The 15,465-nt window shown below is 37.3% G+C and overlaps 1 protein-coding gene across 2 annotated transcripts in view; it reads left to right on the top strand.

The window, feature by feature from the left end:
- LOC124255285 (cilia- and flagella-associated protein 61-like) overlaps nt 1-15,465 on the top strand; it is a 95,278-nt gene that overhangs the window by 34,926 nt on the left and 44,887 nt on the right. For both annotated transcript variants that reach the window (XM_046689154.1, XM_046689153.1), the window contains exons 23-24: nt 2,460-2,508; nt 7,329-7,497. In XM_046689154.1, the coding sequence (XP_046545110.1) occupies nt 2,460-2,508; nt 7,329-7,497 (218 nt within the window). The remainder of the gene's footprint in view (nt 1-2,459; nt 2,509-7,328; nt 7,498-15,465) is intronic.

The following is a 15,465-nucleotide window of genomic DNA, read 5'->3' as shown; positions in this document are numbered from 1 at the left end:
TATGGTTTACATCCAACAGAATGATTTTTTATTGATTTACAATTTAAATCTGTAAAAAACAGCTATTTGTTTTTAAATTCGTTTCATTTTGTTCTGAAATTAAGCAAACTCTCCAATATAGGAATGAAATGAATTTAGTGATAAGGCACTCATCTTGACATACTTGAAGCCTCTGTTGCATGACCATTTTGTAAACAATTGCAGTGTAAGATTTGCTGGACAAGAGAATCTCCTTGACAATCTTAGCATTTTCATGATTAGACTTTTGGTGATGGTGGTAGGGGTGGGGTATTATCTCAGTACTTCTTGTTGTACTATTAAACTTATGATGTGCTTCCTTACTGGCTGTCTGATTCAGCAAACCTCACCTCTTTCTGTAACTGCAGAGAAATCTCAGCTGTGACTGAAGGAAACAGGGCATACGGTTAACAGACCTCTGACTAAACATGCTCACACATATTTTGCATGTTAATTGTTTGTCTGCTTTGAAAGATACTTTTTGAACTCCAGTTCCAACATGGTGAGAATGAACGAGTGAGTGAGGTTAGTTTTACGCTGCTTATAGCAATATTCCAGCAATATCACGGTGGGGGACACCAGAAATGGGCTACACACATCAATAATAATAATAATAATAATAATAAGTGCATTTATAATTTGCTATACTCCATTCACTCGGTGAATGCTCATAGCGATAACAAAGTCCACTGGTATTTACAAAGTTTGTAATTTGTAGATTAGGCAGTGTTGTAAAACTGTTTAAACAGGTAGGTGTTTAAAGCCCTTTTGAAAGGCAGAAATTTTCAATTCTTTTCAAGTCACAAGGCACACACATTGTACCCATGTAGGGAATCGAACCCAGGTCTTCGGTGGGACGAGTGAACACTTTAACCACTAGGCTAAGCCACTGCCTCTGGAAAGCATGAACAAATATATATTATATATGTTATCTCTTGCCAGTCCTAATCACATAACAATACCAGGTTACTTCTGTTCTACAGCATTTTATATATTTCTGCATGCTGAAATGTTTACGTCACGTGATGGTCATGTGCTAGCAAGGTCAATTGGTGAAATTTAGTCACTTTTATAGAGTCACTTCAGATGTCTTCAGAACAGGCCGATTGTGTTCAGAACAGAATTTGCAATGTTAATTTGTGTATGTTTTGCAACAGGTAATTAACACATGTGTCTAACTGTTGTTCAACTGGGGTAATGAGTTACACAGAATCAACAAAAACATACTCAGTCTCTAAGATGTTGTTTTTCTGTAATCATAAGTATCTCTCTTTGGCTGTTTTTGAGGGGCAATCCACACCTTCAGTAGATGCCACGACTGGGCTTCTTTTGTGATTGATTGCTGTATATTGACGTGGTGTGAGGCTTGAGCTGTATTGAGGGGCGGTGTATTCAACTGTCATGTCATGTAAACAAGAACCCAGTGTTGACATAGCTGTTACTCACACACTTCACTTGAGCTGTAATTGATTTCATTAATAAGAGGGATTATTTCTGTGATGTAATGTTCATATCAGATGTTCCATTGAACAGTTTCTCAATGAAGACAGAAAGACTCTGGTCTTCATGTTGAAAATTCAGGTTGCTTGCTACCGTAGACGTTATTAAAAAGGTTCTGATGTTCTTAAATTAAGGTTTTATATCAGATATAATAATATTATAATCACTTTTGTTATTATTACAGAGAGAAAACTGTGTTTGGTTTGGTTTAGTTCTTCTAAGACATCAGGAGCGGTGGGATAGCCTAGTGGTTAAAGCGTTCGCTCGTCATGCCGAAGGCCTGGGTTGGATTCTCTACATAGATACAATGTGCCATGATGTTGCTGGAATATTGCTAAAAGCAGCGTTAAACCATACTCACTCACTCTAAAACATCAGATTTTACTTGAAGAGTTGCCTCCCCTATCTGTCCCAGGATCAGCATGCACCAGTTTGGCTTTTCATTCCACATTTAGTTAATATTTACCAGCACTAGGAAGCCATTCCAACCTGGAATTTGTTCCACAAAGCAATCTTAGTGCTAAGGTGGTCGTAACTCCATTACAGTAGGCTTACGATCATCGTAGCGCTAAGATCACTTTGTGTACCAGGACCCTGGCTACCTGATTGTCAGTCTCATATTTGTGAAGAAGATGTACACCAATGTATTTGTTCTCATCATCAAGACTGCATTGTTGACATCATTTGAATCTGGGGCAGTGGTTTAGCCTGGTGGTTAAAGTGTTCACTCGTCATGCCAAAGGCCAGGGTTTGATTCCCCACATGTGTGAAGCCCATTTCTGGTGTCCCCCGCAGTGATATTGCTGGAATCTTGCTAAAAGCGGCATAAAACTAAACTCACTCACTCTGAACCCGAGTAAGCTAAAGTACCAAATTTACTGAAATGATTTGCTATGGTTGAGTAGTATCATTTGTAATTCATATTTTCATTTCAATTTCAGGCACTTTTCCCTTTTTACAAAAAAAGTGTGGACTATGATTCCTTCAAAGGTGAGTAATAAATGTAATCTTACAATCTTCATTTACTGTGTCTTGCCAGTATGTTATCTCATTGCTGTGATTGTCATGCAACCTAATGTGTACATCTCTTGAAAATGTAACATCATGGATGAAATAACCACATGTAATATGTGAGTTAATGAACCTGGTGTGGTATAAACGATAATCAATATTAATGATTAAACATTCACACCATCTTGTTTTTTATGCACTCAAGTACAAGCTGTTGGATATGCTATTAAGTGTCGTGTTGTAGTGGGCAATATTTAGACGGAAATTGTAAATCTCAGTTATTAGGGTTGACAGTGTGAGGTTTTTTACTGCAAAAATAAACTATAAGCACAACTAACACTATCAATGCAGATCAATCCTTGTTAATTTCAAGTGCTTGAAATATATTAGCAGTCAGCTATTTTGAGGTCTTTGAAGGGCATTTAGAACATGAGTCATAGTCAGCTATTTTCAGGTGAATTTTTGTAATTTTATGAAACATTTTTATTATCCCACCGGCATGTAATGCGGTGGGATATAGTCGTCGCCTCGTCTGTCCGTAATCATTTTGTTTCCGGAGCATAACTCAAAGACCGTTAGATATTTTTCAACAAAAGTTGGTAGATATGTCAAACATAACCTAAGGTGGTGCCTTTTGCTATTTACAGATTATGGTCATTTTTATTTTTCTCGGTTTCCATGGAAACGTTTTGGACTTAGTCTTAAAGAAGGGTGGGCTTCGTTTCCGGAGCATAACTCAAGAACCGTTCAATATTTTTCAACAAAACTTGGTAGATATATCAAACAGATCCTAAAGTTGTGCCTTTTGCTATTTACAGATTTTTGTCATTTTTATTTTTCCTGGTTTCCATGGAAACGATTCGGACTTAGTCCCAAAAGTGAGGGGTGGGCTTCGTTTCCGGAGCATAACTCAAGAACCGTTCAATATTTGTCAACAAAACTTGGTAGATATATCAAACAGATCCTAAAGTTGTGCCTTTTGCTATTTGCAGATTTTTGGCATTTTTTTTTTCTCGGTTTCCATGGAAACGATTCAGACTTAGTCAAAAGGGCGGGGTAGGTTTTGTTTCCGAGCACAACTCAAAAACTTCTTAATATCTTTCAGTAAAACTTGGCAGATATGTGAGACAGATCTTGAAGTGGGGCCTTTTGCTATTTGCAGATTTTTGTCATTTATTTTTTTCATGATTTCCATGGAAACGATTTGCACTTAATCTAAAATCAAGCTGGACTTTAAGTAACTGTCAGATGATTTGTTCTTTCAAAGATGTGGGGGCCGGGGGGATATGTCATCTTCTGATGACTCTTGTTTTTTATGTCACTGTTCAGTTATATTGTAAGCTTTAATATGATGTGGAAAAATATATACATTTTTTGGGGGGGGGAAATAAAGGGCTTAGGCTGTCTAAAATTACATATGTAAAACAAACACAAGGTTTTATTGCCTTATATAAAATGGATGTCAAGTTGAATTAATGGATATATATTTGTATACAGATAAAATATCAACAGCCAGTTCTGTTTACATAGGACCATTATATATGAGGCAACAAGCAGGATTGGGTGGTCAGGCACGCTTCCCTTTTCAATGCATGGATGCACTGGATCGTCTAGTCCAGACTCGATTATTTACAGACCGCTGTCATATAGGCTGACTGTGTCATTAAACAAAACAATTCAAAATCCTGTGCAGTCACATCTCACATGTATAATGTATAATGTATAAATGCCCAATGTTGTTAAAAACATCATTAACAACACATTAACAACACTAATCTAATACACAAGTTGATATCAACAGTTTATCAAATTGGTCAGTCGTAGCATGTTACAATATTACACATCTATCTCTGCCCATGTACAAAGACTTCGCATAAATTAGCTCTCTCAGTGCTCTGAGGTTAGTCAACATTTCAAAACTCTAGCTGATGTTATCAGCAGCAGTTGTCAGATCAACAGCATCTCTTTTTCAAATTCTACAATTTAATCTAGTTGACATTATCATTCAGCTCAGGTCAATAGTATGTATTTAACTTCTGAATCTAGAGCTCATACAATACAAGTTTATTATAAGGTCTCTGCTGAAACACACTCTTGTTGATGGTAACACTCAGGGCCCTATCTCCCAATGAGATTGTAGTGCCACGATTATGATAACACCGATGTTTAACATGGACGTTTGACAGTCGTAGCTCTCTGATCATACTGTGAAGCAATACCCAGCTGTTTTGATCAATATCATATATCACGATGATGTTTTTCCCATCTTAGATGCATTTAAGTTCATTTTGTCATTCAGTGATTCATGAAATATCTTGTCAATCTCATGATCAGCACCATTCTAAGAAATATTATCAAACATCCACTGACATTCAACTTCATGTTATTTTGACGCTACTGAATATTTGACGGTGTGACATGTCAGTATCATGTGTATTTCATTGCACTGTGGCACGCCATAGTCCTAATGGTCGGAACCAGTCTCATTCGCAGGTTAATGCTGATATTTCACTAGTTTATGCACTGCTGTTAGACTAGTGGATGTCCACATGCTATGCTCTCGTCAATAACACTATAGCCTTAATGTTATAACATGGGGAGTAAAGCACTTTAGTACATGCAGTGGCTGGCAGTTATTAGTGTTGATTGTAGAGTATTCTATTAAGCTGGCACATTTAATGTGAGAAATTTGGTTTCTGTTATGATATTTTTGTGTGCAGATCTAATCATATGTGACAATCTCAAATGTTTTTAAACTAAAAATGACCAGGGTTTTGTACCAAACAATATCTGTAAACTAGGAAATAAATGTCCACCAGCAATTTTCCATCATACTGTCTTGAGAATACCCAATGAGTTACAAGGAATCACATATGATCTGTGAATGAAAGGTGTTAGCCTTTGGTGAGGTATAAAGGGGGACAGATAATCTGTAATTCTGAGATTCAAGTAGGTTTCTCTAAACATTACTCACTGACATTTTAAGGAAAATGACAGGAAATGTGTCTGAAATGAAACAGCTGATTGTTTAGACAATGATAAGGTTTGATAATCAGTTGTGGCGTCATGAACAAAGAATGATGTCATATTTCTTATTTTTCTCACCAATGAGAAACTGTGCTTCAATTGCTTCAACTGAAAAATAGCTTTGAGAATTGTTAACATGTACAAATATGGAAGTTATAACATAAGATCATTCTAATAGTATGGGTAATATATACTGAGGGATACAAATAAAGGAACACATGAAAGTATCAGTATTACGTTCCAGGTATCTTTGCATGCTTTGTATTACACTGTGTGACAATCTGAGAATAAAGGTACACTAAGATGAAGTGGTGTTCCCTTATTTGTTTCCCTCAGCATATTTTCATTCTGTTATGATTAACAACCTAGGCCCGTTGGTCACTGTCTCAGTCTCTCTTATACTCATCTTAACACATGAGTACTTATACCCATCTTAACACATGATTTAATTACTTATACCCATCTTAACACATGATTTAATTACTTATACCCATCTAAACACATGATTTAATGACTTATACCCATCTTAACACATGATTTAATGACTTACACCCATCTTAACACATGATTTAATTACTTATACCCATCTAAACACATGATTTAATGACTTATACCCATCTTAACACATAAGTACTTTTCCCATCTTAATACTGATTTAATGACTTATACCCATCTTAACACATGATTTAATTACTTATACCCATCTAAACACATGATTTAATGACTTATACCATCTTAACACATAAGTACTTTTCCCATCTTAATACATGATTTAATGACTTATACCCATCTTAACACATGATTTAATTACTTATACCCATCTAAACACATGATTTAATGACTTATACCATCTTAACACATAAGTACTTTTCCCATCTTAATACATGATTTAATGACTTATACCCATCTTAACACATGATTTAATTACTTATACCCATCTTAACACATGATTTAATGACTTACACCCAACTTAACACATGATTTAATTACTTATACCCATCTAAACACATGATTTAATTACTTATACCATCTGAACACATAAGTACTTTTCCCATCTTAATACATGATTTAATGACATACCCATCTTAACACATGATTTAATTACTTATACCCATCTAAACACATGATTTAATGACTTATACCATCTTAACACATAAGTACTTTTCCCATCTTAATACATGATTTAATGACTTATACCCATCTTAACACATGATTTAATGACTTATACCCATCTTAACACATGATTTAATGACTTACACCCATCTTAACACATGATTTAATGACTTATACCCATCTTAACACATGATTTAATGACTTATACCCATCTTAACACATGATTTAATGACTTATACCCATCTTAACACATGATTTAATGACTTATACCCATCTTAACACATGATTTAATGACTTATACCCATCTTAACACATGATTTAATGACTTATACCCATCTTAACACATGATTTAATGACTTATACCCATCTTAACACATGATTTAATGAATTATACCCATCTTAACACATCATTACTTATACCCATCTTAACACAGCAGTACTTATACCAATCTTAGCACATAAGTACTAGTCATTTGATTGTTGTTCTTGCATCTCATAATTTCAATCAGGCTACAGGTGAAGCTATTGTAGCATATGGCTGGTCCAGGGTATTTATTGTAATGTAACAAAGATAGAAGACCCTGGATAAATGAGGATGGTATAACACTGACCTGTTGAGATATGGTGTTTGTAAGATGACCTTGTGTTCTCTCCTGCAGCTATCAACAATGCTTGTCTGGTCTACGATGGTAAGCTGGTGATTGATGCATCCTTCCACACCAATGACGTCGCAATCAGAGGTGCTGGCACCCTCACCAAGTTTCAGCGCCGTTACCATGCCGACCAGTGGACACATTCTAACTTCAACTCTAAAGAAGTTGGTATTTCGCTAAGTTTTGAAACATTCCTAATTGGTTGTATTATGGTTAAGCATAGCATCCATGCAAAACTTTCCTGTATCTATTGGCTTTGTATGTGCTTATAGGAGAAATGACTGACTGACTGACTGAGTTTAGTTTTACGCCGCTTTTAGCAATATTCCAGCAATATCACGGGGGGAGGACACCAGAAATGGGCTTAACACATTGTGCCCATGTGGGGAATCGAACCCGGGCCTTCGGCGTGACTAGCCAACGCTTTAACCACTAGGCTACCCCACGCCCTATAGGAGAAATGAAAAGCAATGATTTGTCTACAGCAGATTTCACCTTGTTATGTTTGAACACAGATGTGTTAATCCACTTCCTTTGACTTGATTTAGCTTCCCATCTGTAAGGGTGATGATTTTGAAAACTCCTCATCTTCATTTTTAGATTTCAGTGTGTGACTATAGCCACTTTAATATATTTGAGTCTAGTACAATTCTGATTGGTCTGTTAAGGTCAGCTGACAATAGTCCATATAGTACCTTAAATATCTACTGAAATGATGTTCAGAGACTTGTTTGGGATAGCAAACAAAACCATTTGGACCTATTTGGGGGCACTAAACCTTATTGAATCATATTAGCTAGTGCAACAGCCTAATTTTGTTGATCATCTGCATAGAAGCTACTTACATCTGTGTTGAGATGCTTATCTAGATAGATCATCTTCATATCACCACTGCATGCAGAGTTATGGTCCTTATATATGCCAGGATGATGCGCTGATCATGGGTTAGAATGTAATCCTAATGGAGTGCTACGTTTGTCATCATCTTACTTCTGCTGTTGCAAGTGTCATCAGTGAAGAAATCTCTATATCTGATCTTTTTAGGAGTCTATAACATGTCTGATTGCAGTCACAAGGTGGACAACTCTCAGTGAGGAGATGTACAAGCCCTTTAAGCTTGTACATACCCACACATAACTAACACATGTAACTCGTGTCTTGTGGCTCTGAGCTGAATGGGATTTGTTCATCACTCTATACACCAACTAACTCTTTTCTTATCATCATGCACCGCCTCCGTGGTGTAGTGGTTAGAGCGTCCACCTGGAGAGCGGAAGGTTCGATCCCCGACCACGTCATACCAAAAGACGTTAAAATATGGTACTTGTTGGTCCCTACCTGGCGCTCGGCATTAATGGGTACAACAAGAGCTGGTCGGCTCGGAGTATAATGTGTCTGAGTGGGGTATTCATGCTTCACTGCGGCATGGTATCTCAGTGGGCTAGCACTATAAAACCAGCTTAAGTCTGGGCTAGTACAAGCAGCCGCACCTACACATACACACGCATGCACATCGTCATATGAGCGAAATATTCTCAAGCACGACGTTAAACCCAATTTCACCTCACCTCACCTCATCATCATGCATGTATTCATAAACATTTCAAAGGGAGGATATGTGACATACAGGCTCCCAACTTTCCGCTGTGGCTAAGAGGAAAGTCTTGGATTGCAAACATCAGTTTTATGATCATAAATATTGACCCTACCTACTGTTTATCATCCCAGGTTGCACACTGCCATCTGAAAGATCAATAATCGGAAATACTGTCGATTGGGAAAATTATTAATGATTATTGACATCAAAATTCTAAATTATGTTCAGGAAGGTGTGTTATTAGCATTCCAAGCATAAATGTGTCACCACTCACCAGTAATGTGAAATATGTTGATCTCTTTCAGATATTTTTTCATTTTGTTCTCAAAATTATTTCTCCGATATTTAAGAAAAACAGTTCGCTCTACCACCATGTATAGTGTAATAAACCACACTTTCGCCCTGAACTATTATAGTTAAAGTACGAGGACGCTTGCGTCCGAGTGCTTTAACGTTATAATAGTTCAGGGTGTAGCAACTGCAAACCAAGAAACGGGATGCTTTAACGTTATAATAGTTCAGGGTGAAGCAACTGCAAACCAAGAAACGGGATGCAACAGAGTAGTTTACTGCAGGAGGCCGTACGAGGCGATGACAACTGACATGCATCGTGACGTCGCTTACATTGTGACGTAATGTAAAATGGTTCGATTACGCGGGGGCACACTAGAATGGCGCAGTGACGGGATAACGTCATTCAGTTGTTACGTCATCAAAAAACTATACCTTTATTGTCTGATAATGTATTTTTTTTTATTATTCTAACCGCTAGGCATCTTAGAATTATCAATAATCGATCAATATTCAATCAGTAATGATTGTTCTGTAGGATATATATCGAGAGCCAGCACTAGATGTAGAAAAATGCTTTCCTTCCAATGAGACAGGTTTTATTACTGTTGAGAAACAAAAGCTTGGTTGGACATAATCATGTTGATTAGAGGTGAGTAAGAAAGGTTATAAGTCATTCTTTTATGAGTGTTGGCTAGAGGTTGTTTTATGAGTGTTGGCTAGAGGTTGTTTTATGAGTGTTGGCTAGAGGTTCTTTTATGAGTGTTGGCTAGAGGTTGTTTTATGAGTGTTGGCTAGAGGTTCTTTTATGAGAGTTGGCTAGAGGTTCTTTTATGTGTGTTGGCTAGGGGTTGTTTTATGAGTGTTGGCTAGAGGTTGTTTAATGAGTGTTTACTAGAGGTTCTTTTATGAGTGTTGGCTAGAGGCTCTTTTATGTGTGTTGGCTAGAGGTTCTTTTATGAGTGTTGGCTAGAGGTTTTTTTATGTGTGTTGACTAGAGGTTGTTTTATGTGTGTTGGCTAGAGGTTCTTTTATGAGAGTTGGCTAGAGGTTCTTTTATGTGTGTTGACTAGAGGTTGTTTTATGAGTGTTGGCTAGAGGTTCTTTTATGTGTGTTGGCTAGAGGTTCTTTTATGAGAGTTGGCTAGAGGTTCATTTATGTGTGTTGGCTAGAGGTTCTTTTATGAGAGTTGGCTAGAGGTTCTTTTATGTGTGTTGACTAGAGGGTCTTTTATGAGTGTTGGCTAGAGGTTCTTTTATGTGTGTTGACTAGAGGTTCTTTTATGAGTGTTGGCTAGAGGTTCTTTTATGAGTGTTGGCTAGAGGGTCTTTTATGTGTGTTGACTAGAGGGTCTTTTATGAGTATTGGCTAGAGGTCTTTTATGTGTGTTGACTAGAGGGTCTTTTATGAGTGTTGGCTAGAGGTTCTTTTTATGTGTGTTGACTAGAGGGTCTTTATGAGTGTAGGCTAGGGGTCTTTTATATGAGTGTTGACTAGAGGTTCTTTATGAGTGTTGGCTAGAGGTTATTTTATGAGTGTTGGCTAGAGGTTCTTTTATGAGTGTTGGCTAGGAGGTTCTTTTTTATGAGTGTTGGCTAGAGGTTCTTTTATGAGTGTTGGCTAGAGGTTCTTTTATGAGTGTTGGCTAGAGGTTCTTTGAGTATGAGTGTTGGCTAGAGGTTCTTTTATGAGTGTTGGCTAGAGTGTTGGCTAGAGGTTCTTTTATGTTGGCTAGAGGTGTTGAGGTTCTTTTATGAGTGTTGGCTAGAGGTTCTTTTATGAGTGTTGGCTAGAGTGTTCTTTTATGAGTGTTGGCTAGAGGTTTTTTATGAGTGTTGGCTAGAGGTTCTTTTAGGTTCTTTTATGAGTGTTGGCTAGAGGTTCTTTTATGAGTGTTGGCTAGAGGTTCTTTTATGAGTGTTGGCTAGAGGTTCTTTTATGTGTGTTGAGTGTTGGCTAGAGGTTCTTTTATGAGTGTTGGCTAGAGGTTCTTTTATGAGTTGTTGAGGTCTAGCTAGAGTGTTGGCTAGAGGTTCTTTTATGAGTGAGTGTTGGCTAGAGGTTCTTTATGAGTGTTGGCTAGAGGTTCTTTTATGAGTGTTGGCTAGAGGTTCTTTTATGTGTGTTGACTAGAGGTTGTTTTATGAGTGTTGGCTAGAGGTTCTTTTATGAGTGTTGGCTAGAGGGTCTTTTATGTGTGTTGACTAGAGGTTCTTTTATGAGTGTTGGCTAGAGGTTCTTTTATGAGTGTTGGCTAGAGGTTCTTTTATGAGTGTTGGCTAGAGGTTGTTTTATGAGTGTTGGCTAGAGGTTCTTTTATGTGTGTTGACTAGAGGTTCTTTTATGAGTGTTGGCTAGAGGGTCTTTTATGTGTGTTGACTAGAGGGTCTTTTATGAGTGTTGACTAGAGGTTCTTTTATGAGTGTTGACTTGAGGTTCTTTTATGAGTGTTGGCTAGAGGGTCTTTTATGTGTGTTGACTAAAGGTTTTATGAGTGTTGGCTAGAGGTTGTTTTATGAGTGTTGACTAGAGGGTCTTTTATGTGTGTTGACTAGAGGTTGTTTTATGTGTGTTGGCTAGAGGTTTTATGAGAGTTGGCTAGAGGTTCTTTTATGTGTGTTGGCTAGAGGTTCTTTTATGAGAGTTGGCTAGAGGTTCTTTCATGTGTGTTGGCTAGAGGTTCTTTTATGATTGTTGACTAGAGGTTCTTTTATGAGTGTTGGCAAGAGGTTCTTTTATGTGTGTTGACTAGAGGTTCTTTTATGAGTGTTGGCTAGAGGTTCTTTCATGTGTGTTGGCTAGAGGTTCTTTTATGATTGTTGACTAGAGGTTCTTTTATGAGTGTTGGCAAGAGGTTCTTTATGTGTGTTGACTAGAGGTTCTTTTATGAGTGTTGGCTAGAGGTTCTTTTATGAGTGTTGGCTAGAGGTTCTTTTATGACGGGTGGTGTGTGAATTCTGGGCCTGATTACAAAGGCTGTATAGTACACCCACAATCAACCAGACACTGAAAACAGCCACAGTAGTTGAAACTTGTCTGGAAGGCAAAGTCTGCTCCACCAGCTATCAGAGGGTGGCTACATTTTCCTGTGATTCCAAAGGAATCTAACTGGTGGACAACCATCAATTCATGGTCAGGATTGTGCTAACGGTTAAACAACTGTGTGAGAATATCAAGACTAAACTTGATGGAGAACTAAAATAAATCGTATACATTGAAATTGCCTAATATGTATGTTGACGATGAAAGATTGGCGGCTTTGTTGACAAGGGTACAAGCTGAAGGTGTATTGTTCCACCTGGACTATGCACGGTAAACCTGTGCACAGTTAGATAAGTAACAGCCGGATTTCCACGTTTCACAAACTGGAAGTAAAATTTTTTTGCATCACCAAGAAGAAGCTTTAATAATAATAATAAAAGATATATTTAGCGCGCCATTTTCCACCCACTGATACATGCTCAAGGCGCTACAAAAAACATACATACAATGCATACAGAGGATAAAATAGTAAAATAAGTATACATTGAAATTGATGACAGAAAGATTGATTTTAGGGATAGGCTTTGGAAAAAAAGAAAGTCTTCAACTTAATTTTGAAAGTTTCCAATGTGGGAGACTGCTTTATGTGGAGAGGGAGAGAATTCCACAGAGAAGGACCAGCGTACTGGAAAGACCTCTTACCAAGTGGACAAGACATTTGTTGAATAACAATTACCAACCAACACATGAACACAGTCCAACTTAAGTTAGGTCAAGAAATTATCAGCCACCCCCATAGCAATATTCTAGCAATGTAACTGCAGGGACATCAGAAAGGGCTTTACATCCCATGTTGGGATATGAACCCGGTTTATCAGCCTACTGTGTGAATGCTTTAACCACACAGCTACCCTAAACCATGTTATGTCCAGGATCAGTTTGATGGCATTGTTTGCCCATTGACTGGATGCAGACTTCTTGTGTGAGATCTGATGATGTGATGTCAGATATACGCCCCTTGATGATTGCTTTTATTGGCTCAACCAAACAATGCATCTGCTGAGTGAACATTATAATGAAGCAATAACCAGACCCAAAGTCATGTCAGTGGAAAATAACATTACTGGTAATCTTGCATTGGTTTTGAAGGACTGTGTGAGTTGATTACTAGCTATATGTTTACTAAGGAAATCAACCTGCCAACCATGGTATCATGCTTCTAATAGCCTTTGTATTTGGAAGATCAATTAACAGCAACTTAGCCCTTTGCACTTGTAAGGCTGTAGGTTACATCAAAGCGTTGCTGGGCTGGGCAGTGTCACTCTGACTCTATAACGACCTGCAGTGCTAGATGGTCATTAAAGAGCTATATTTAATAGTATTGCATGTTCAGTTAATTACATATCTGGATTGGATTATTGATCAGCTTCTGTTACTAGTATTCTGTTTGTCTTGTTGGCACGATCAGAGCTCCAGATAAGATTTAGCTCATGTGGGTACTGTACCCACTGTATTTTGTTGGAGTGGGTATTATGAATGTTGAGTGGGTATTTCATTTTCCTTTACCCACTGCTTTCAAATATGTGCGTATTTCAGTCATTTTACTCACCTAAGTATTATGTCATTGAGTAAGTTTACTAAGCAGGTATGTCCTACCTTATGTCATACCTAATCAAAACCAACTTAAATATAATGGAAATGATTTCATAAAAAAATCACTCATCCTATACTGACAGTACAACACTTGTCCTATACTAACAGTACAACTTGATAGCAATTGATGTCTTTTTCATTACGCAAGCGATTTTTATAAATATATTCCGTACGCATTTGTTTTAAATTTTTTGCGTATCGAACATTTTCAATGCGTAATTGGTACGCCACAATTATTTTTCAATGCGTAATTGGAAATTTTCTATGCATATTTTACCCGGATACTCAGCTTATCTGGGCCTCTGGGCACGATATCTCATAAACTGGAATCTAATCCTGTTTGATCGTGTAGATATTTCATAAAAATATAATTCTCAACCACAGTGGGGGTACTTTGACCTTAATCCATCCATTGTCAGGGGAATATTTTTGTTTATATGTATTGTTTGTTTTAGTTTGCTGTATACAAGAACCAGTATAATAAGTACCAGTATAGATAACAATTACATTCACTATACCATGGCGACGGATGAATGAAAACAAAGTCAGAAATAGACTGAGATCCAAGTCTTTATTTTCAACAACTTACTGAGTATTCCAAGAATGTTCAGTGACATGTTATGTACAACAATGTTGTAGTTAGCAGACTGTGATCCTGTTGTGACAAGTCGACATTGACGTGTGTCAAACAATGATGCTCACCTGTCATAGACATTGCACCAATGGCAAAAACAGAACATGCAGATATACATTCACATTGGGGGTTTCCTATAATGTGCGACAATCTTCTCTTTGAATTAATTCTGGAACTGTGAGTTTGACTACCGTATTTGCTGAAATAAGCGCCCTAGATTCTAAGAAAATTGGCAGTAGGTGCTTATTTTGATGACAAGGAGTTTGTTTCTTCAGAGATTAAGTGTTTGTAATCATTGATGAATCAAAACTAGTTCAATAATAGTTCCGAGGCAGGTCCGTACCCCCTTTAAGACTCCTGTTTTCTATAACATTTGTGTAATATACTCTAGAAAGTATGGAATATGGGGAGCTTACATCATTATGTTTTTCCGGACTTGAGGTAAGCCAGGGGGTTCTTACTGGAGCAGAATATCAAGAATACAGTAAAAGTAAAAAATCAGGATTCCTGGGTGGTATTGGTCCCTGGTAACCATATCATAGGAGATGACTTAGTGACTCAGCTGATTACTCTAACTGTGTGGATGAAACTAATTTTAGGCCCAAACTTGATTATTTTCAGGCTCAGGAATAGTTATATTGCCAAGTGCCTCATGAAACGAAATTCCTAATAATAATGTTCCGTTTATTGATTTACTAAAAAATACTACCAAATGATTGACATATTTTTAGCCATTTTGTAAGAGTGATACATTTCTGACTAATTATATGATTATTGGCAAAAATGTGTGACATGAGAGTCATGTGTTTGTCAAATCTATTTGGACAACAAACATGAGGTTCATACCCCAAATCCACCAGCAGGAATGGTCTTACCACTTTCTGGTGTTTTTAGCAAGAAACAGAAGAAAGGAACACCTAGTGAGTTCCAGTACTTGTAGCTACTTTGAGAGAATGGAACCCGGGCAGTAAGGCTGATGTTTGGT

This window comes from Haliotis rubra, unplaced genomic scaffold (genome assembly GCF_003918875.1).
Source record: "Haliotis rubra isolate DU_JTF1 unplaced genomic scaffold, ASM391887v1 Scf6, whole genome shotgun sequence".
Taxonomy (NCBI): Eukaryota; Metazoa; Mollusca; class Gastropoda; order Lepetellida; family Haliotidae; genus Haliotis; species Haliotis rubra.
Note: the sequence above shows the minus strand (reverse complement) of the source record. Positions and strands in the feature narration are given on the sequence as shown.